This window comes from Sander vitreus, chromosome 18, assembly GCF_031162955.1.
Source record: "Sander vitreus isolate 19-12246 chromosome 18, sanVit1, whole genome shotgun sequence".
In the NCBI taxonomy this organism is placed as follows: Eukaryota; Metazoa; Chordata; class Actinopteri; order Perciformes; family Percidae; genus Sander; species Sander vitreus.
In genome coordinates this window covers 28,020,286-28,043,459 of record NC_135872.1, presented here as the reverse complement: position 1 = coordinate 28,043,459, position 23,174 = coordinate 28,020,286, and the positions used below count along the sequence as shown (strand labels likewise).

General features: G+C 42.0%; 1 protein-coding gene across 1 annotated transcript in view; it reads left to right on the top strand.

Moving 5' to 3' along the window:
- The window catches only part of lama4 (laminin, alpha 4), a 58,082-nt gene that overhangs the window by 5,641 nt on the left and 29,267 nt on the right, over nucleotides 1-23,174 (top strand). The window contains exons 2-18 of the mRNA XM_078274010.1: nucleotides 2,990-3,091; nucleotides 3,405-3,532; nucleotides 3,629-3,709; nucleotides 6,711-6,925; nucleotides 8,345-8,445; nucleotides 9,072-9,252; nucleotides 9,711-9,794; nucleotides 9,910-10,061; nucleotides 10,867-10,977; nucleotides 11,291-11,402; nucleotides 12,536-12,700; nucleotides 15,807-16,000; nucleotides 20,262-20,378; nucleotides 20,957-21,105; nucleotides 21,905-22,046; nucleotides 22,499-22,592; nucleotides 22,698-22,814. Coding sequence (XP_078130136.1) covers nucleotides 2,990-3,091; nucleotides 3,405-3,532; nucleotides 3,629-3,709; nucleotides 6,711-6,925; nucleotides 8,345-8,445; nucleotides 9,072-9,252; nucleotides 9,711-9,794; nucleotides 9,910-10,061; nucleotides 10,867-10,977; nucleotides 11,291-11,402; nucleotides 12,536-12,700; nucleotides 15,807-16,000; nucleotides 20,262-20,378; nucleotides 20,957-21,105; nucleotides 21,905-22,046; nucleotides 22,499-22,592; nucleotides 22,698-22,814 — 2,245 coding nt within the window. The remainder of the gene's footprint in view (nucleotides 1-2,989; nucleotides 3,092-3,404; nucleotides 3,533-3,628; nucleotides 3,710-6,710; nucleotides 6,926-8,344; nucleotides 8,446-9,071; nucleotides 9,253-9,710; nucleotides 9,795-9,909; nucleotides 10,062-10,866; nucleotides 10,978-11,290; nucleotides 11,403-12,535; nucleotides 12,701-15,806; nucleotides 16,001-20,261; nucleotides 20,379-20,956; nucleotides 21,106-21,904; nucleotides 22,047-22,498; nucleotides 22,593-22,697; nucleotides 22,815-23,174) is intronic.

Below are 23,174 nucleotides of genomic sequence, written 5' to 3'. Positions count from 1 at the left end.
TCCTCCATTAACTGCTATCCTTACCAACTGGAATAGTTACTTAGTAACTGAGCTCGTCACCTTTCCAACAAGAAATGTTAATCCCAGTCAGGTGGGCCTATTCATTAACTACTTAATGATTGCTATCTTTATTTATTTATTTATTTTATTTAAAAGGGACCATGTACAGTTTAAAACATAAATGTCACCATTTGATGCATCGTACCAGATTATAACTTTAAGCATTCACATCACATCTGTAGTCCTTTGGCAGGTCAAATAAAAAAAAACGGCACAATAAAAAGGAAAAACAGAGTAGAAAGTTAAATGAAAAAGCATATTCAAGACACAATACAAAGCTAAACATTAGTGCTGGGCAACATGACAATACACATCGTCAAAACGATACAAAAATGTCCACTAAATACCCTTCCAAATCGCCCCCAACGCGTAAAAACCTATGGCCCAACTGCGCCGATCCACGCTGCCGGGACGACGCTCCACGTTCCGATCCATGCACGTGGCTACGAACCACAGAAGCGCCGATTCGCCAACATGGAGCAAACAAAAATAGGCTCAACCAAGCGGCCAATCTACACAGACCTTTAATCTGCCGAACCACCAGAAAACATGCGACCCCTGGACACACATCGCCACCCCGACACGAAACGACCTACACTGGACAGAAGACCCCAGCCATACTGCCCAGCCCTACCACCCTTAATATAATAGCACATGTCATGCAGACCATAAGATATAGATTAGGGTCAGTGAGTACAGAGCTGAACAGCTTTTAACAACCTTTTAAAGTTGGTTTTCCTCACATCGTCAGGCAGGGAGTTCCACTGATTTTGTATTTCTCGAGTAGCCTACACTGATGAGAATGTGATGTCTTTTTGTCCAATGTTTTTAGTTTGTTTGTATAAGGACTCCAGAGGTCTTATGGCTGTTTCTCCAGCCTGTCCCCAGCATGTAATGCAATAGGATATACAGTATAGGAAAGGATCGTAGCATGCATTAATATCTTAGATGAGTCCACAGAGGGACAGTTTCTGATATGTCTCCAATTTGTCACTTGTTTTTTTTTTTATGGTCTTTCTTAAAGATCAAATTCCCATCCAATATCACGCATTAAAATGAGTGACAATGTTAATGAGAATAACCATGTTAGGAGGTTGTACCATGGATTAAGAAAAAAAACATACTTTCATTCATAGTTGAGGCTGAGATTTGCAATACCAAGGGTTGAACTGTAACTGTGTTAATATTGGAAATACAATATTATATACATAATACATTACTTGATCATGAATGCTGCAGTATGCTCTTGGTTTCATTTTGCATCCCTATCTGCTTGAGAAAAAAGCAATCTATCTTTGAATTGCCTCTCCCATTAGGTTCCATTTTTTTCCTTATGTGATATGAGGATTATTTCCTTCCCCATTAGCCCCATTCCTTTTCGAGGGGGTCCTATAAACACAAATACATACAGTAGCAGTCAGAAGTTTGGACACGGAAAGTGTGTCCAAACTTCTGACTGGTACTGTAGTTATAAAATACATACAAACAAAACAGCATTACATAACAAAAACACACACTGCAAATACATATACAGACAGCTTGCTCACCCTCTGTCACCCACACCCCCTGTTACACAATATAGAAATTAGATATAATAATAACCTGGATAATAAATCAATTCCATAAGAACTCTTACAGAGCTCAGGCTGACTCAGGAACAGTTGATGTTATAAGCCTATAAACCTACTGAGACAGTGTATGTGAGTTTGGACTACACCTGACTTGAATTTACTTGATTTTTATCCAAATTAGGGGCTGCACAATACATCATTTTTTTTATCCTCATTGTGATATCAACTGGCGCAATAAACACATCGAGAAAGGTTGCGACATATCGCGAAACAGAGAAAGACACTCAGAGATGTTCGAAAACTGCACTTTTATTGCAGCTCATTCTTTTTTATAGTGGTGCCTTTTATACTCAATTCAATGTTCGATTTGTTCAATTCTCAGAACTGAGTACATTTTAATATCTGTTTATATATCGCAAGTAATATCGTTATCGCACATTGCAAATATTCCTCATATCGTGCAGCCCGAATCCAAATGTACGCCGCAGATGAGAGAAAACCGTAGTTTAAGTGATTCCTGGTATCTGCTTTTTCAATTAGTCACTGAATGATTGACTGGATGGTCTTTAGCCAAACAGTCAAGCTTTCACTGCAGTATCTTTGCCAGCTACGAGTGGGACCTAATGATGGGGATGTTGGTTAGCCCATGGTTCAGTCTGCCTCCAATTCTGTCCTGTACTCTGTAATGGTCACATATACAGAGTACAATGTAGAGAAATTCTCTTACTGCGTTTAACCCATTCTAAGTATTAGGAGCAGTAGACAGCTGAACATACAGCATCCGGGGAGAAACTTGGGGTTCAGGGTCTTGGTCAGTGACACTTTGACATTTGGCCGGAGGAGCCTGGGTTTGATCTGCCAACCTTGCGGTTATGGGGTGACCATTCTACCTCCATGCCACCAGCCACCCGAATATTACTCACATTAATAGTATTAAAAGGTACAAGCCAAATCAACATGTGGATTTAAAAAATGTGGGTAATCCCCTGACCTTTCCACTCTTCCCGTTGTAATATCCTAATCTAGTTTGTTTTGACATTCCCTGAGCACATTCATGCTCCCCAGATGAATGGGTCAGGGTTAGGATAGGGTAAGATGATTTGGACCCTCCGTGAACTTTCCTCTTCTGCAACCATCTTTGGACAAACGCCAAAGGTGCGCGAAAGACTTTCACTCCCTGATTTCAAAAGGAGCACGGGCATTTTACTCAACATGAGCGTCTTCACTGAGAACGATGAAGGACAGAATATGCGTGCAGTTTACAGGGCTCTTGTGGTTTAGAAGACTTCAAACTGAAGTCGCTGGCTTATACTGCTGTTCTACTTAAGTAAGAATGTATATTTCTGTTCCCACTGCAGGTGTGTGCCAAGGGGTTTTTCATGAGTGTGCAGAACATTTGCTTGCAATGTAACTGCAAAGGCCATGCAGACTACTGTGAAGACATCACTGGCGTTTGTTTTGTAAGTTTCCCCACATTTATGATCTCTCACTGAAGTATCAGAGTGAACACCACTTCAGTTCACTTTATTTTAATACTACGGAAAAGGATTAGGGCCAATGTGGAAAATGTATTTGAGTTCTGAGTTTAAAGTCAGATTTTACACTTAGAATTCTGAATTCTGACTTTAAACTCAGAATTCTGACCTATTCTCACATTTCCGACTGTTATCTCAGAACTCAACTACATTATTCACATGTGGCCCTAATCCTCTTCCGTATAATACCAATAACCAATAGATCTTTTTATTACTGTTTTTAATATCTCCCTTTCAGAACTGCAAGGACCATAGTACAGGGGATTTCTGTGAAATGTGTGAGGATGGCTACATGCTGGCTCCCAGCCTGGATGGACGCCACACCTGTCGACCCTGCGCTTGCCCCCTCTCCGTCCCCTCCAATAAGTAAGCCCTTCTGTTCCTGTTTCTGCAGCCGCAAGACTGCATGTTGGCAAGCAGTGGCTAATCTCTGAAATACTTTCCCCCTGTGTGTCCGGCCAGCTTCGCAGTGCACTGTGACAGAGGAGGTTCCATTCTGCGCTGCAAGTGCCAAGAGGGCTACGCTGGTCATTTCTGTGAGAGGTCAGTGCTGAGCAGGCTTTAAACAACCAGTCCAGAAGTTATATAATAATGCTCTCTGTGCACATTCAATAAAAACTACTGATTTCATGGCAATATACAACCCAGTCTCACGGCAGTTCGTGAAATGGTCACGTTATTTAATCTATTGATTCGTGTACACGGACACATTTATGTCGTTTTTTTCGTGGTGCTCAGCACATTTTTTAAAACTAATGTATTTCAATGGGAAGCATTTTTCGTGATCACAGCACGACTACGGTAGGGAGTAGTATGAAAGGACGAAAATCCGCATAGCGAGGTTGGTGGATGGGACAAACAATACAGGACTTTCACCCCGGAGACCGGGGATTGTGTGACGTATGTGACGTAATTTCTCGTTCTTGTTTTCCTAAACCCAACCTCTGTATAGATGCTTCCCATTACGTGCTGACCACCACGACATAAACGTGTCCGTGTACACAACTCAATAGATAAAAAATAACGTGACCATTTCACACAAGCATCCATGCAGAAGCAGCGGTGGAAGAAGTAATACAGATCCTTTACTCAAGTAAAAGTGCTAATACCACACTGTAAAAATACTCTGTTACAAGTAAAAGTCCTGCATTGAAAATGTTACTTAAGTAAAAGCATGTAAGTATCATCAGGTACTTAAAGTATTAAAAGTAAAAGTACTCAATGCAGAAAAATCCTCCAGTTTTAGAAACTGTAAACGATCCAAACTCTTCTGTCAATCAACTAAGTGTTTAATGGTCTAATCATTTCAGCTGGACTTCTACGTCTGTATATCGTTGCCTAGTTTAATTTATAATAACACATCTTATTTTATAAACGACGTGTTTTGTGTGCAAAATTCTATATTTGTAAAGTAACTAAAGCTGTCAGATGAATGTAGTGGAGTAAAAAGTACAATATTTCTCTCTGAAATGTAGCGGAAAGAAGAAAAGAAAAGTCTCAAGTAAAGTACAAGTACCTCAAATTTGTACTTAAGTACAGTACTTGAGTAAATGTACCTAGTTACATTCAACCACTGTGCAGTAGGTTACAGTGCGAGCAATCATAGAATGCCTGCAACATGTATCTATGTAGCAACCACTGTATCTTCCATGGACACACACACAGGAACTACATTTTTCGCTTTCATACACACATTTTCTAGGCTATGATTACAGGCCAATCTCTTGGCAACCACCCAAATCCTGCAACCACTGACATCACGTGTTAGTGCAAGAAAACAATGCCTACAACAACAACTGGCTGAAAAGAGATAACACACTTCATCAGGTTTTAGTTTAGAGCCACCGATTCTGATGAAGATGTAAATGTGCCATGTCTCTCTGTAGAGTTTCCCCATTTATGCATCTACCATCTCATCCAAATGTAGCATTTGTTATCTGTACCACTTTGACAACACATATGTAGCATTTATCAAGCACTCAAGTGAAATCATATACAATTTCAGTGAAATGTAACATAAAAACATAAAATAAGAAAACATGTTCAGCAGTTTAATAACACGCCGGCTTCATACAAAAATATGCTGCATGCAGCACCAGCAAACCCAGAAACACTGCAGGTAGTACCAAACACAAAAATAAGATTTTTCGGTAACACTTTACTTGAAGGTATCTACATAAGAGTGACATGACACTGTCATGAACACATGACACTGTCATGACACAGTAATGACACATGAACCGTAACCCTAACCCTAACCATAACTTGTCATGACAAAAACCGAATGACACTTACTAAAAGAAGCGTTGTCATAAACGTTTATTACCTTTTTATAATGTTCATGACATGTTCATGACAGTGTCATGTCACTCTTATGTAGAGTTGTACTTTCAAGTAAAGTGTAACCGATTTTTCTTTTTGTCTTTTGTCTGTTTTCTCCTGTTTTTATACGTTTCATTGTGTTGAGCTCTCTTAGCACCTGTAACTTGTCCAGCTGTTGGCCACATGTACATGACATCCCATTTGCAGTTCAGCCACTTTCAGAAATATCCCTATTATGTGCTTGGTGCCTGTGTTAGTTACGTCAGTCCTTCCGTACATCATCAATTTACACCAGTGTTCAACAGTCGAGAATCAAGTGTGAATGCAGAGATAGGTGAATCAAGGGCTGGTGATTGGCTCTCCACTGGAAGCCTCAGTCCCCCAGAATCCATTGCTGCCACATCACATTTTGGTGTGGCCACTTACATATGTAACAAACAGCTGAACCAACAAGTCGCTCCTTGTCTGTAGATTATTAAAAGTCATTCAAAATTCCATACTTATATATACAATAATTCCATAATTCCAGACTTCATCCCAAAAGAACATTGGGTCGTCTTTCCACTTTTCCAACCATCACAACTCTAGTTTTGGTTGAAATAAACACATAGTTTACCGATTTACATGTGAAAATATGTTGGGTCCATACACGCCAAAAGTATTGCTTTTTTTTAAATGGAGTCTGGTGGGTTTAGCGTTAGCGTCTTCAGAGCTGTTTCTGGTTAAACAGAAAGGTCACAAAGAGGTTTTAAAGGTCTATCTCTAAAGGGATCCTTTCATAATGTTGTCAGACACTAAGAATAATAATCTAAAGCTGGACAATTGCCCTATTAATTTACATTGTAGGCTAGCTTGTTTTTCCGCTGCCGACTGCAGCGATCTCACTTAATACTGGACCAATGTCAAAGATTGTTGTTCCCATCAGTCACTTAGACACAAAAACATAGGAACATATGTTGAAAAAAACAGTAGTTACCCTTTAATTAAAAAAAGTAACTAAAATATTTCTTCAGCTCAGTGCAGCTAGCATTTTTGTAAAACTGATGTATAAAATCAACTTCTATTTAGAATGGCGTAGAATGTACTGATGTAAATGATCGGATTAAGGTGATCGGGGTGACTGTCGATGCCCGATCAGTTAAAAAAATGCCCACATCGACTCCGATTCCGATACTTCCCAATCGAATCGGGACATCCCTAATCTGCAGTCTTTCCCATCCAGGTGTGTTCCAGGTTACTACGGCAACCCGATGGCGATTGGCAATTCCTGTAAGAGATGCGACTGTAACAGCAACTCTGACCCTAACCTGATCTTCAGCGAGTGCCACAATGTGACGGGCCACTGCCAGCACTGCTGGGGAAATACCTCCGGGGTCAACTGTGAGAGGTGTGCCCCAGGTTTCTACGGCGACGCCATCAGTGCCAAGAACTGCAGAGGTGGGGGCAACAAGTAAACGCCTTCATTCAAGATATGTTTGATCCATGCTTGAAATACTCATGATGCTAAGACGAGCTTCTGTGTTCAACAAGAAAGATGGAGACAGCTTAGAGACCAAAAGGAGGCCGAGTTGGCTAATTTCCTCCTGAATAGGTAGCTAAGCATTAGCTTCAGGCTAATTTATCATGGCTACAAGGGACGGGCATTTTATGTCATTTCAACATTTGTGTACTCACATTGAATTCTATAGCTAGTAACCGAGTTGGTTACTTACAAAAACAATTGCGATACAGCCAGTAAAGTGATGCCGACTGGTCCTGGCTAATGCCGCCATGCTAACCCTGCTAACGGCTAACGTTACCGGAGGAGCAGGCAAGCGGGCCACGGCTGTTTACAACGTGTAGCCCGTTCAGCAGCTGTAGCCGACAATGGTGAGTTATTTTAAGCCAAAAGAGGGAGGCTGTAAATCAGAAAGAGAGGACCGTTGCCGTAATTCTAAGCCAATAAAGTGTGTTCAGTCAGGTGGAGAGGACGGCGAGGTTGTTGTGTTTTTAGCGGTTCCTACCGTAAAAGCCGAAAAAGTGTGTCTGTCAGTTGGGTACAGAGCTCTGCTTGAGCACGGGCTTTTATGACCGTCAATACAGCCAGCATCTAACGTTAGCTACTCCGCTGTGCTGTGAAGTAATGTCTGGCTATGTGAGAAAAGCGTCTAGCAGCATTGTTGTGGATGCTGCGGTTTCAGCCTGGCAACCTCCGTGAACTTTCAGTCTGGGGAGGAGGGGGCGAAGGAGACGACTCTCTCCAGTATTTTGCATTTGTACTGCAGTAACTATTTTAAACACTAGCTGTCAGTATTACATATTGCACCTTTAAAGGTGCTCTAAGCGATGTCACGCGTTTTTTAGGCTACAACATTTTTTGTCACATACAGCAAACATCTCCTCACTATCCGCTAGCTGCCTGTCCCCTGAACACACTGTAAAAAATACGCAGTCTCTGTAGACAGCCTGCCTGCAACACCAAAAATAACCAACAGTCTTCCAGCATTCCAGCCAATAACCGACAAGAAGGATTTGGTTGAGCCATCGCCGTAGGCTACTTCCACAATGCACCTTTATGATTGTTTCAGGAAGCATGGAAGGGAGGGGGAGGGGACGGGATGAGGAGGAGGGAGGGGCGAGCTAGCCTCTGTTTTGTTTGACAATACTTTGAACGTCAACAAGAAGTAACGTCACCCAACATCTCTTAGAGCACCTTTAAGTAAAAGTACTAATACCACCAAGGTGACAATTCAGGATCGAGGATTACCGTATCCCCTTGGAGGCCCTGCACGTCCAAAAATAACCCTTTCCACCATGCTTGTGACATCATTTGACCCTAATGTTCTCATCACTGAATGTGCCCTGTGTCTGTCGCAGAGTGCGCGTGCAATGAATGTGGCACTTCTTCATGCGACGACAGGACAGGAGTGTGTCACTGCAAGCCGGGTGTCACCGGACGACTCTGTGACCAGTGTGAGGTGAGAGGAAGCATGTAACTGTGCGTTCAGAAGTCCAACTGCTGTTTCTTCTGGGAGACTCAGGGACTTAATCAGAAGCAACGTAAAAAGGATAATTCCAGTTTAACACAACACGGGTCTTATTTTCATTCATGTTAATAATAATAACAATTTCTGGCAATGCAGCAACATCATAAAAAAAATAAAGTACGACGTGGCAAGAAACCTGACCCAGGTTAGCCACAATTATTTGGAAGACAAAACACAAACAGTGAAAGTACAAAAGGGGGCATTCTACTCAGTACTGGTGAGTACTGGACCGTTTCAGGAACTGGGTGTGCTCACTTGATTTCTAACTCCTAATAAAGTGGTTTCGATAATTTGACTAAACTGTTGGTTTGTGACAACCTGTCAGAGTGTTTTTCGTGCCCCTCTGGACTTCGTTGTAGCAATGTTGCTGTGATCTTAGCAATAACTTAAGTGAGTATGATGCTGCATAATTGATGATGGCCACAACTACCAAAATAAGACCCCAGCTAATAGACCGAAATTATCCTTTGAATTATGTAGAACAATATGTTTCAAAATGGCCATGAACAGCCAGATACTGGGATCTAATGGTGTTTTTTTTCATTCATGTAATCTAGGAGGGCTACTCTGGTTTCTCCAGCTGTCAGGGCTGTCGGAGGTGTGAATGCGGGCCAGCATCCCTTCGCTCCACCTGCCATCATCTCACCCACAGCTGTCTATGCCGCCCGGGGGCCGGAGGTCGTTACTGCGAGCGCTGCCTGCCGGGCTACTGGGAGTACAGCCCTGCCGGCTGCCAGAGTAAGTCATCTGTCCGTCATACTACATGTCAAATGTTCTCTCGCTCTCTTAAAAAAACACCCCCAGACCATTTGTCCAAACATTCACCACAGATAACGCTTTCCCAGAAGAAAAGCTGTGCTGAGTGTTCATTTTCCCACACCCACTACCACAGTAGTGCTCATGATGTCAGAGAAACATCTGCTGAGTGCTGTGACCCTGTGGCCGGAGACTCTCTACTGAGAGCTGGATGACATCACCATAGAGCCCAAATCTATACACACACAGCTTTCAAAACCATCAGTCCCACACAAGAGAGGCCACAAGACAGATGTGCAGGCCTCAAGCCAAACTACCATCTGGGTCTTTATATATATTTGGCAAATGCACTGAGCTGTTCGCAGCTGATCAGCAATTTAGGCTGAAGTCCAGAACTGTCTGTTTTACAGTCTATGATGAAGTGCATCTGTTTTTTACAGAGTGTGGCTGTGAGAGCGGCCACTGTGATATGCATACAGGAGAGTGCCTGCCAGAGGCTGCAATAGTCAACCTGTGCAACAACAGTAAGTGGACTTAACAGCTGTAGCAGAGACTCCACTTCAGCAGAGTACTGTTCTGAAAAGGATAACACACAACTGTGCTGTAATGCTGTGATCCAGGTATCTCCTTTGGTTTTAGGTTGTGATAATTGCATTTGGCATCTGATTGGAGACCTGCGGCTGTCCAATAAGACACTGGACCAGCTGAAAGTCGGAGTGTTGAACATCTCCACTGGTGCTGCTGCCAACGACAGGCTCAAATACTACAACTACACTGCTCAACGACTGCAGGTACATACACACATAAAAAAAAAAAAAAATCAGTAGTACAGTAAATGCAAGGACAAAAAGAAATGCATTGAAGCATGACATGCATTAAAAGAAAAGTTAAAGCTGCACTAATCAATATTTTTATATGAACAATCGAAGCTGTCGCTTGTAGAGACAAACCCACAGATAATTATAACCCGACTGGCCGACTCTGCAGTTCCTCTCAGCTCTCTAGAGATGATATCAGCCTCTTTTAGCTCATTCTTTTGGTTTTTGGCTTTAATGCAGAGTTTTGAGCCAAAAGCGATCTCCGTGCACACAAGTGGTTTTAGCTCCAATGGAAAAACTAATCTCGGTTTAAACTAACACGCCCAAACCTCATATCTCATCAACATTCTCGGGGATACTGGGCATGCGCGTGACGGGGTAAACAGAAGGCAGCATGTATACTCCGCCCATTGCTGGTAGTTGCCATGGTAACGTTAGTAGCTTAGTCTCAGAGACCGAGACGCCATGACCCAAGCAGGCGGCGAAAACTTGGCGTCAGTGTCGGTGTTGCCAAAGGTCTCCGTTTGCGGCCGTTGAGACTGCAACACAACCCTGCAGATTACAAAACGGGTTAGAAGTGTTTCCAAATGTCTCCGGTTTAGGGGCTCGGAAACGCCAGAGTAACGTGACTGCGAGGTGTAAACGTAGCAATAGATATTCGTTTTTTAACCAAAGTAGCAATGTAAATTTAGCCTAAGGGTTTATGTTTTCTTTTTCTTTTACATGTTCTTTACACATGAGCTGGTCTGATAAATTAATAACTGTGCTTTGCTCCCAGACTCAGTTTCTTGGCTGGAGAAACAAGTCCTCTGTGATGAAGGACCAGACTGGGGAGCTGGAGAAGGCCACAGACGCTGTGGTGTTGGACATCAAACAGCTGGGAGAATCGGTCGGCAAAGCCATCGTCTTTCATTTCCATCGCATTAACCACTTCAGCAGAGTCTCAAATGCTTTAGATGTTTAAGCATCAGTTCTTAACATGTGCATCACAGTGACAATCAGATCAACTACTATATTTAAAATTCCACTATATCCATATGCTACTATACAGTATGCCAATCAAATCCTATACATTCTTTAAACACCATAGCTGGACTTGACATCTTCCAGTTATTTAGACCCCTGCCTGGTCCACCCACCAGGCAGTCCACCCACTGATTGATGTGTCATTAATTAGTTTTTGTGGTTTTACTTTTGGTAAGGAGAGTGTGGTGAAGACTCTGGGGAACAAGCTGGATAACGACACACTGGAGACGGTCACTCTGGCTGAGCAGCTCAGCACAAACCTCACGGATCTCAACCTACGCATCGAAGGTACCAAACGGCTCTGGTCACTGCAGCTTGCCTCTTAACGCCTCTTCTGTCCTATCAGTGATTACGTTTACATGCACATAATATTCAGCTTTTTGCCCTTATTCCGAAAAAGACAGATATTCCAACTAAGATGTTTACATGGCTAATGAAGTAAATATTCCACTAATATTCCCGTTTACATGTAGCCGTGCAACATAAGACTTGTTGGACCATGCGAACACAGCCTCCCTCTTTTATTCTTTCAACCAGCTTCTTGAAAAGGTCGCCGTAGCAATGTGTGCTCATATCCAAAAACCTGTTGATATCCAAGTCTTTAATAATGTTTAAAAGTAGCTGTGAATTCTCCTTATCGGGTCTGCAGCCTTGCAAACTGTCGGCTGGTTGGTTTGTGTACAGAAACCATAGCAACGCAGAGCTGACCATAAGCCATAAACAGGCAAAGAGGCTGTAAACTGGGCTTAAACTGCGGTAAAAACCCTGATTGAGACGCATATTCTGAATGTGTTGTATACAAAGATTAAATGTTACAAACTAGGAGTTGATATTGCAGGCTGCACAGTCTTTTTTATGAATAACATTTTATTTTTCATTTTAACAAAACATACAACTGGAAAGATGAACATACCCTCCCCCGTCATTCCCCCCCATGACATCAACTGCAATAGTCAAGACCATAGAAAAGCATAACAAAATAGACACACCATAAACCAAATAAACATATGTACAATGACAACAGCATAAGCCCATCATGCACTTCTCGGCCCAGAACAAAGCTTCTTAGGAGCCCTCCAGAAAGTTCAAGTACCTTCCCCATTTCCTACTGTAGACCTCCAATCATCAAATGTTTATATGACATTTTTTTAAACGCCGCCACATCTAGCCATCTCACAAGCCCACTCTTGAATTAACGGCACCCCTTCATTCCTCCGTCCTCTTAAAACAATCTGTCCGGCTATCATTAAACTAGTTTGATTCCAGCTTCTTATGTGCTTATCTATTCCGCTTAGGATTCATTTGCATACAGTCATTTTGAAACACACTAAATGTGCAGTATCTTAGTAGTGCTGCATTTTTTTTAAACCATTAGTCCTCTAAGTCTGACTTAACTGTACCTCATCTATGTATGTGCACAGAGATGATCCATGACTGGGAGCTGTACAGTGTTCACCAGGATGTGGATCCAGAGGTGGCCAGGCGGAACACTGAGCGGGCCCAGGGAATGGTGGCCTGGATGAGGACACTGGACCTGTCCCCACGAGAGCCCATCGCCACGGACGAGTCGACTGAAGCCCATGACTGTGAGGAGATATCACAGATGCTCACAAGTCTCTGAGCTAGAGTCCACATATTTTGCATTCAGCCTTTCTCTTGTTTGGGTCTTGTTGTTAGGGCTGGGCGATATATAAAGAAAATCAGATATTCTTGACCAAATACCTCAATGTCGATATTGCGACAATATTGGTGCTTTAACAAAATATCCTCACATTTAGATTTTAGATATATAACCATCAGTCATGTGGATACAATAACTAAGTGGTTAAGGCAAATAATAAAGTACAGCAAGAACAGTCAGTGAGTTAAGTGAGTAAGTTCAGAAAATGACATCACTTTACTGTAATGCAGCCTTTGCAACCAGGAAAAGACAAAACTTGTAATGATGATGATATCTAGTCTCATATTACGATATCGATATAAGATTGATATATTGCCCAGCCCTAATTGTTGCATGAAGTTTTTAAACCCAAAGATTATGATGAATGGCACAGCAGCTGCCTGCGCGGTCGACATATTCATATTTGTCTCTCACATGTGGCCGTGCACAGCAGATACGTTAGGTACTAAGTGTTTTGTACAGTAGGTAGGTTAGAGGTTACACAGGGAGGGGATTCAGCTGAACAGACGTTTTTTAAAAATAAATATTGTTCAGGAGTCTCGCATTTCCAGTCCGAGTCGAGTCTGAAGTGTTTTGAGTACAAGTCTCAAGTCAAGCCTGAAGTTACTCTGTGTGCAACTTTAGTGCGACTCGAGTCCGAGTCTCAAACTTGAGTCCCCACTCTGGGAGATATAAAGCAAGAGTGCAAACGCAGACAGAAACAGGCTCCGCATGCCAGTGTTGTAGTACTTGAGATTGGTCTTGATCTCGGTCTCGGTCTTAGATAAAGAGGACTCAGGATTTTATTTCAAGACCAGTCAAGACCACAACTGCAGGGATTTCGCTAAACTGCCTGTGCATTCCATGTCTGATTTAGGCCTATGTGTTAAAACTTGCAAATGCAAACAATGACTTGACTTATATCTAATTTGAAATTTGTTACTGTAAACCCACGTCTTCCTGCCCCCTTTACTCACAATCCCAAGAAAGTGAATGAGACAGGAGAAGAAGCTCTGGCTGTCTAAGACAATCTGGTCTTGGTCTTGACTCAGTCTCACCCTGCATTGATCTTGGTCTTGACTCGGTCTCACCCTGCATTGATCTTGGTCTTGACTCGGTCTCACCTTGCCTTGGTCTTGGTCTTGACTCTGTCTCGCCCTGCCTTGGTCTTGGTCTTCACTCAGTCTCACCTTGCCTTGTTCTTGGTCTTGACTCGGTCTCACTCTGCCTTGGTCTTGTTCTTGACTCAGTCTCACCTTGCCTTGGTCTTGGTCTTGACTCTGTCTCGCCCTGCCTTGGTCTTGGTCTTGACTCAAAGAAAACACATTGGTAATGCTAGCAGGTTTGTGAGGCTGCACATAGGCACAGTGGTTATTTTTAAATGCTAACATCAGAATGCTAATATGCTCATTCATTTTCAACTAATATGTTAGCATGCTGATGTTTAGCAGGTAATATGTACTATGGTCACCGTCTTAGTTTAGCAAGGTAGCATGCTTAATAATTTTAGTTTTTTATTTTTTTAGCTAAAATATATCACTACTGACACCATGAATATCTGTCAACTCTTGTGACATTGAATCACAGAAATTGAACGGAGTTGACATGAGATGGCACTGTGCCGTAATTGCTTTACATCTGACACTTAAGTAGCGCAAAGGTTAACCATTAAATATCATGGCCATTCTCCAACAATGTATTATGTATGTATATGTAGCTACAAACTACAACATAACATAAAAATAACTAAAACTTAACCTTTCTGAAAAACTGAAGCTAAACTTAAAGGTCCCATGGCATGAAAATGTCACTTCATGAGTTTTTTTAAACCGAGCCCTGGGTATCCTGCTCTGCCTTTGAGAAAATGAAAGCTCAGATGGGCCGATCTGGAATCTTCCCTTTATGACGTCATAAGGGGAAAGGTTACCTCCCCTTTCTCTGGTTTGCCCGCCCAGAGAATTTGGCCCACCCATGAGAAAGAGAGAGAGACATCATGGCTTGAAAGCGAAAGCGAAGCATGGCAGTTGGTCAAGGCCACACCGCCAACCCCCCCTTAGCATTTAAAGCTACAGACACAGAAATGGCACATCCTAAGTAAAGCTGATTGTGGGACTGGCTCTAGTGGCTGTAATTCTGCACCAAGGCTGAATTTCGGGAAAGAGACTTCAGATACAGTATTAGGGGACCACTAAGACCTATATAAAAGAGACTTCAGATACAGTATTAGGGGACCACTAAGGTCTATATAAAAGAGACTTCAGATACAGTATTAGGGGACCACTAAGGCCTATATAAAAGAGACTTCAGATACAGTATTAGGGGACCACTAAGGCCTATATAAAAGAGACTTCAGATACAGTATTAGGGGACCACTAAGGCCTATATAAAAGAGACTTCAGATACAGTATTAGGGGACCACTAAGGCCTATATAAAAGAGACTTCAGATACAGTATTAGGGGACCACTAAGGCCTATATAAAAGAGACTTCAGATACAGTATTAGGGGACCACTAAGGTCTATATAAAAGAGACTTCAGATACAGTATTAGGGGACCACTAAGGTCTATATAAAAGAGACTTCAGATACAGTATTAGGGGACCACTATGGCCTATATAAAAGAGACTTCAGATACAGTATTAGGGGACCACTAAGGCCTATATAAAAGCATCCAAAAAGCAGCATGTCATAGGACCTTTAAACTAGCAAACACACTCTGAAAACTAACTAAAACTACAATTAAATGAAATTCAAATGTCAAAACTAAAATTGAATTAAAACTAATTGAAAATGCAAGACTATTATAACCATGATTCAAACACAGATATCTGTATCTAATGTCATAGCATCCAATACTTGTCAGAACCCCTTGTTATCTGTGTATAATTGTCTTTTCATTAGAAAGTTTTCATGTTTAAAGTTATCAAGCGCAATGCTCTCTATTGCTTTGGCCAGTGTGTCTACAGTACCAATTCATGAGTGACTCAAATGTGACACTAATAAGGTAATGGCTCATGCGGCCTGTGTTTTTCAGTGCTGAGGCGTATCCGTCAGATGGAAAAGAAGTTGATGAGCACAGACGGCCGCCTCCCGCCTGTCCGGGAGATCCTGTCCCGCTTCTCCACCACGCTGACTGATGCTCAGGGCTCTCTCCAGAAAGCAGCCAGCACCATCCAGCAGACGGAGGACAGGAACAGAGCCAGCATCCTCAAATTCCAGAGGAATGAGGTGATTTCCCATGAACCCTCAAGGCTCCTGCTGAGTGTCACTCCGCTTTGCCATCTCTACTCCTCCCTTCTCTTTCTGTGTTTGTCAGTATGGATGCATTAATAATAATAAACTGTTAGTCTTGCATTGCCAGACCTTCCTCCACAGCGCTGCGGAGGAGGGTCTGGCTAGTCCACACAGCATTCTGGGAGAAAAATGTGCTCTGGTTTATTGGCATTTCTTTAAACCAATCACAATCGTGAGCCATGGTGCCTCTGCAAAATAACCTCGGGAAGGAACTTGTTTTGGTGGAACATGTGTACGTTCAAAAGTAGTTTTAGTCGTTCAACAGAAAACTCAGATTGGACAGATAGTCTAGCTAGCTGTCTGGATTTACCCTGCAGAGATCTGAGGAGCAGTTAACATAGTCCTCAGAAATCCACCGGAGTTTAGAACGCCAACACAAAGACAGAGGAAGGGGACGGACATCCGGATGAAAAATGAGGGACATCCGAGGAAATTCCGGTGGCACCGGAACAATCCCGGAAATGAAACGTCGTTGAAATAGACTATTAAACTGTTAAAGAGCTCACAGCCCTTCCTCCCTGCTGTGAGGGAGTGTACTGGCATGGAGTTCCTTCTCTGTCTTCGGCTGGCTTTATCTCCTCAAACAATGTTGAGTTTTGCTCAATCACACCGAGGTATCTGGCCTTAAAAGAAGCATTTTCCTTATAGGCATGCACTGCACTTATTGTGCATGCACTGCACATGCAGAAATTGAGAGAGAGAGAGAGAGAGAGAGAGAGAGAGAGAGAGAGAGAGAGAGATCTGGTTGTTGTTTTCCAGGCACGTCAGAGAAGTCTATTACTGGTGGTATTTAAGTGCTGAGAACAGAAACACAAAACCATCTGTGGGAGCTTTGCACTGTTACATTAGGAGGAGGCCCACACAGGGGGAGCAGCAATGCTGCAATACAAAACATTTTCCCATGATAATATCCAGAGCCTACACACAGAAACATGACTTTATTTTCCCATGATACAGCCCACAGAATCATTACTGTACAGGGGAGAGTCGTCCTATCCCAGATCCAAGAGAGAAAACCAAAATCATTTAGACTGCTCAGCAAAACATTATTCATTAGATACAGTAGATATGAAGTATACGCAGATATAAAGCATACACTCTCCTTTGGGCAAGATGATTTGCCATATATCTACTATAATGTAGACACACAGTTTTAGTATCTGTCTTGCAATCTCCCTGGCAACAGAAGTAGCGCCCTAAAGGCCCAGCCACACCAGTATTTAAAAGTGTGGAGGAATTAATGGAATTCAATGGAATCAGTGGAGTTCAACTTTGGTGAACTTTAAAATGTAAATCATCTTCTTAGTGCTGACCTCTGTGGAAATGGAGAAAGCTATTGTAGCTTATTAGCTGTATTGCATCTGCTTTTTTTAAAACTTATAAATATCAGGCATGATGCTCACTGTGATGAATTACCTGCAGTATCTGAGGCAAGTTTCCAGCTGCTGAATGTTCATGCTGTAGTGAGTCATAAAAACCATGTGCTGCCTGACAGGTAGGACACACATTAAATCAATACAAAATTTCAAACATATGCTATGGGAAATGGTTGGCAGTAATGTCAATGCACATGATTTTTAATAAATGGGTTGAAACAGCAGTATGGACCTCCCAGTCCTTGAGTTCTTATGCTGTATTTTTATGTGGTTTGCCTGGATGTGTTGATTTACAACTCTGTAAAAACATATGTGGTTGGCATTTGGATCCAGGAAGTTATGACCCAGCCCTGGTCAGCATGCCCTGTTTAACATTATGGGTCTGCTGTCCAGCAGCGGAACGGCTGCTGCTCAATGCTGCGTGTCTGCGTTTGTGTATTCTTTGGTTGCGCGTGTGTTATCAGGAGTGGGGATCTCCATGATCAGGGTCTCTGCTGTAAATCAATGCCATGAGTGGTGCACTAACCAAACATGGAGCCTCTCCTAATCCAGGGGCTCTTCCTCGCCTCGGCACAGACCGGTCGACACCAGCTGCAGCCATGGTGTGCACGCTGCTGGGTCACCCAGCCAATCAAATGATCGCATCATTGTGCCATACCAAAGATCCTTTATACTAACAGTAGTGCTATACTAAACAGTGCATTTCAAACATCGCCAGTGGTATGAAACGGTACACACTTCCTGTCTCCTAAAGAGGCGTGGCCTCGTTTGAGCGTGTAGTGAACGTCATGTGGATGAATGAAAAGTTATATGTGTGTTAGTGCTGTCAAACGATTAAAATATTTAATCCCGATTAATCGCATTAATATCATAGTTAACCCGCAATTAATCGCACATTTTTATCTATTCTAAATGTCCCTTGATTTCTTTTTGTCCAATTATGTTTTTCTCATTTTAATGCTCTTATCAACATGGAAAAGTGGATCGGCTTGCTTTGTGCTTTTGTCGCCTGGCTTTGACGAGGGGGCGGAGAATTGGCATCAGCTGTGTGCTTGGCCATTAAGTGGTATTTCAGACTGGACGTGCTGCGATGATAGCTCAGTTCACAACGACCAAACACACAGATCACTTTGGTCTTGTCAATGGAACCATTTGGCAACTTTTTAAAAGTAAACTTTCCATTCAGAATCTTATTGGCATCCATTTCGGCGTCTCGCGCTCGCCATCCACTCCAAACGTAACGTTAGCCTGCTACTCTTTGGCCGGCTCGCAAGCCCAAACCACTGTGTGCGGCATGCGTGTTGTTTTGTTTCCGGTCTAGCTAGATCCGGTGTGGTGTTGTAGTTTTTCTAACGTTACTAGTTGTTGCAACAGCATGTGAAAAAAACTACAAAGTTAGCTAGGCCAAAAAGAATGTTAATCTCGCCGTTAAAATGGGTTTGCGTTAACGCCGTTAATAACGTGTTTAACTGACAGCAGTAATTTGTATAATTTATTAATACGTTCTTTTGCTAACGTTATATTAGATATTTTAAATTTAAATAGTCAAATTAAAGGGGTGTGGCTACTGTCTCATACATCCTATAAGAAGAGCTTATTAATAACCCTTTGAGGTCTAAAGGCATTTTCTCGATTTTAACATATCGTCTTAAATTCACCTTTTTAGGCTATTTGCATATAACATGATACCCATATGCTTCCTATCAAAATGTTCAGAACAAACTCAGCTTTCTGCGTAGTGTGGCCCAAAGTTGTCCTAGAGCAATGTGTAAAGAGATTACTTTGGCCCTAAAGCTGAAAAGTTGATCTTTGCATTTTGAAATTCCTCAAATCTTGTGCTGACAAATTGTTTTGGTGCTTGACCAAAGTCTTAGGTTCACAAAAGTAGTGTAATATATGAGTACATTAGTAAATAAATGTCTAAAATGAGTGTTGTCTAAAACATCATTTGGACGTGCGGGCGTGTCCTTTGTCCTCAGAGGGTTACACAGTATATAATTGATATTATAAAAAGCCATATTATTATAAAGAATGACAAAAAGTTTTCTGTTCTTGTTTTCAGGAGTCTACCCTTCAGTGCACACACAGTCTGCCTGAAATGACTCTTCTGTACAGTAGAGCCATTTCTGCAGTTATGTTTATCTTTATTGGATTGTTGACAGTACAGAAAGAGAGGGATATGACATGCAACTATCCGTGTCCGGCCGCGTCCAGCTGCGTCCTGCCGCGTCCACTGCGTCCACCCATGCTCTGTTGTGCCACATTACACCCCGTAACGCCCTGCTGTGCCCTACTATGACATGAACCACTACGACTACCATTGTAGTCACTGTTCCACTAGCTTTATTTATTTTATTTATATAGAAACCTACAAGCGCAAATAGACAAAGTATAGTACAATAAATAACCAAATATATATTTTGTATGTTTTTTCCATTAGTTTGAAAGGAGACATGTTATAGAAGCGAAATAGCCCAAAAATCTCAAAATTGAAAAATGATGTGTTTGCCTGTAGTGTCTCCCCTTAAATATAATGTTTCCTGGTGTCTTAGTGGCCGAGGCCCAGGGACTGTAAACATGTTATTGCAACGTGAAGATCCCCCTTCTCATATCATATATATCGCTACTGTATCATAATTCTGAAGCTTGAATCTTTTATATTTTTTGTATTTTCTTTTGAATCCTCAAACACCACCTTTTCATCACAGCCTACAACCTCCCTTTGCTCTGTCTCCCCAGTAATGTGTTTTTTTTTTGGTTTTGTGAAAGGCGCTATATAAAAATAACCTATTAGTATTATTATTTCCTTGTGCCTCCAGGCGAAGCAGCAGAGGCTGGCGGAGGACCATGCTGCTGTCAACGATACACTGGAAATCGCCAGAGGCTCCTTATCCGAAGCAGAGAGGACTCTGGCTGAGGTGGATGCTATGGTGCAGGTGAGGCCTACATGACTGTGAGGACAAATGAGTATGTATAATAATCTAATAGACTGTGATATGGGGCTCCTCTATCTCAGTGACAGCATTGAATTTATTCATGAAATGGATTCCTGAGACGCAGCCTGTGTTCTATTCTAAAAGTGGGCAATTTGATTTGGAAGCAATTTGTGGACGGCCATAGATTGAATAAACTGTGTGCTCAAACAGCTCTCCCTTTTTAGTCAAGTAGCTCTCTATTGGAATTACAAGCATCCTGAGGTAACAATGTTAGCGCTGTGTGTGTGTGTGTGTGTGTGTGTGTGTGTGTGTGTGTGTGTGTGTGTGTGTGTGTGTGTGTGTGTGTGTGTGTGTGTTCATGTGTTGTCATACTTGGGCTGGACTTTGAGTAATCACAGGGTAAAAGGAATCAGTTTCTGAGGATGTAACACAGAATAGCACCTTTACAGAGATGTTTGTGGATTCTGAGAATGGGACACAAATGCAAAGCAGTGGAATGTCCTTGAAAATAGTAAATATGATATAACTGTGTGTTTTTGCGTGTGTTTGCATGTGTCTGCACGTGTACATCTGTACAGAACGTGAGCGGATACCATGCAGCGATCGATGGCGCCAGCCAAAAGCTGATGGAGAAGACTGAGCGTCTCTCGCTGGCTGACAGAGATCTGGTGCAGAGGGCCGACGAGCACGCCGACGAGCTGGACCGACAGGCCAACGAACTGGAGGAGTGAGACACAATTCTGGATTCAATGTCTTAGTTACAAATAATCAGACCCATGAAAAGAGCAATTTAAATTTAGTTAGTTATCTTGGGACACTTTACAGACACCACACTCTATAATTTACAAAGACCCAACAATTTCCCACGAGCAAGCATTTGGAGCGACAGTGGCGAGGAAAAACTTCCTTTTAGGCAGAAACCTCAGACTGACCCAGGCTCTTGGTGGGCGGCATCTGCCGCTGCCAGTTTGGACACAGACACTGATACAGATACACTGAAATACAGAGACACAAACATACAGATATGGAGAAATGTGATTCATAATAATTATGGCAGTTGTAATGGTGAACAGTGGCAATTATAGTACCAATAAAGATAATAGAACTATGACTAGAACTACTAGTAAGACTTCTCTACCCTGTCTGTGGCACTGACAAATATAAACCTTCGAAAAATGAAATGTACTTTTTGTAAACGGTTCACTAAAATTCAAATACAGCTTGGCGCTGTAGTTTTTAGATAACTGCATATGAGTACTGTATATAGTGCATTTGTGGAGACTATTTTCAGCCGTGGATTAATACACATTTTTATGCATGATGATTCTCTGTGGGTATGTCACTACGAACAACCCCTTTCACAATACACCTAGTCATTTGATCTAGCATTGTTAATATACAAATATTGATTAGTGCAGCTTTAATTAAATATGATTTCCAGGAGCATTGGGAATTTGTGATACTGTTATATACCATATGGAAACACTGAAATGAAACTGTAACGTCTATCATCCTGTCTTTACCAGGGACCTGAGGGAGAGTGACGCCAATGGCTTTGTGCAGAAAGCCATAAGTGCTGCCAACGTCTACAACAACATAGTGAAATACATCCATGATGCCAATATCACCTCGCTCACCACCCACAACTTATCCCAAAAAGCTGAAGATGTATGTCATATCACAGAAATGCACAGCACACATGCAGCCAATTCAAGGCCCGTGGGCCAAATCCGGCCCCTCGCAGATTTTAATCCAGCCCGCATATTAATTTAGGTTCACAATACATTTTGGCCCACTTAGTTTTTGTTGCTTTTTCCAACATTTATTGCACTTTTTTCAACATTTTTGGCGTTTCTTCCAACGTTTTTGTCACTATTTTCTAAAGCTATTTTAGGGCTTTATGAGGCCCAAACTGTAAGTGAGAAAGCTATATGAGACATGCAATAATACAGTCAACATATTTGACTTTTTTAAAGCATGTCAATAAACTATACGTCTCTATGTCTGGCCCATGACGGGATTCTCATTTTCCAGTCTGGCCCTTAGTGAAATTGAGTTTGACACCCTTGCTGTAATACCTGTTAACATGCTGCAGCTTAGTTATGTGTTCTGTGTTTCAGGCCATCGCTGGGATCAATATGCAGCTCGGGTACCTGGTAACGAAGAGCGACAACGTTTTCAAGGAGTCTGTTTCATTACGTTCAGAACAAATTGGTATGATCGAGGCTGTCACTGAATGAAATACCAGATACTTGTTTTAATTGCAATATGTGCACTAGCAAATCTCCCTTTGACATTTACTGTATCTCCCTGTGACAGAGGTCGAAGCTGAAGTGATTGACAAGCTGAAATACATCGAGGAGACCAAAGAGACCATGGACCAAAACCACAAAAAGCTTGCAGAAATAGTGGAGGATATCAGTGGAATTCATCCAGGTAAGACAAAAAGTGGTTGTTTTGAAGTAACAGTTTGACATTTTGCTGTCAATTCAATTCATTTTTCAATTCAATTTTATTTATAGTGTCAAATCACAACAGGAGTTATCTCAGGACACTTTACAGATAAAGTAGGTCTAGCCCACACTCTATAATTTACACAAGCAAGCGTTTGGTGCTAGCCTGGCTCCGCCCTCCTACGTACTTCCACTCACTTTTCATTTCCCTTCAGTACTCCGTCTTGGGTTTTCTCCAGCCAAATCTTTACCAGTCCAATCAGTGAACAGAGGGAGTGGCTGAGAACGATGACGTTGAGGTCGTGCACTAGTTTGAGTTGTAGTTCCGTAATGCTGGCGGAGA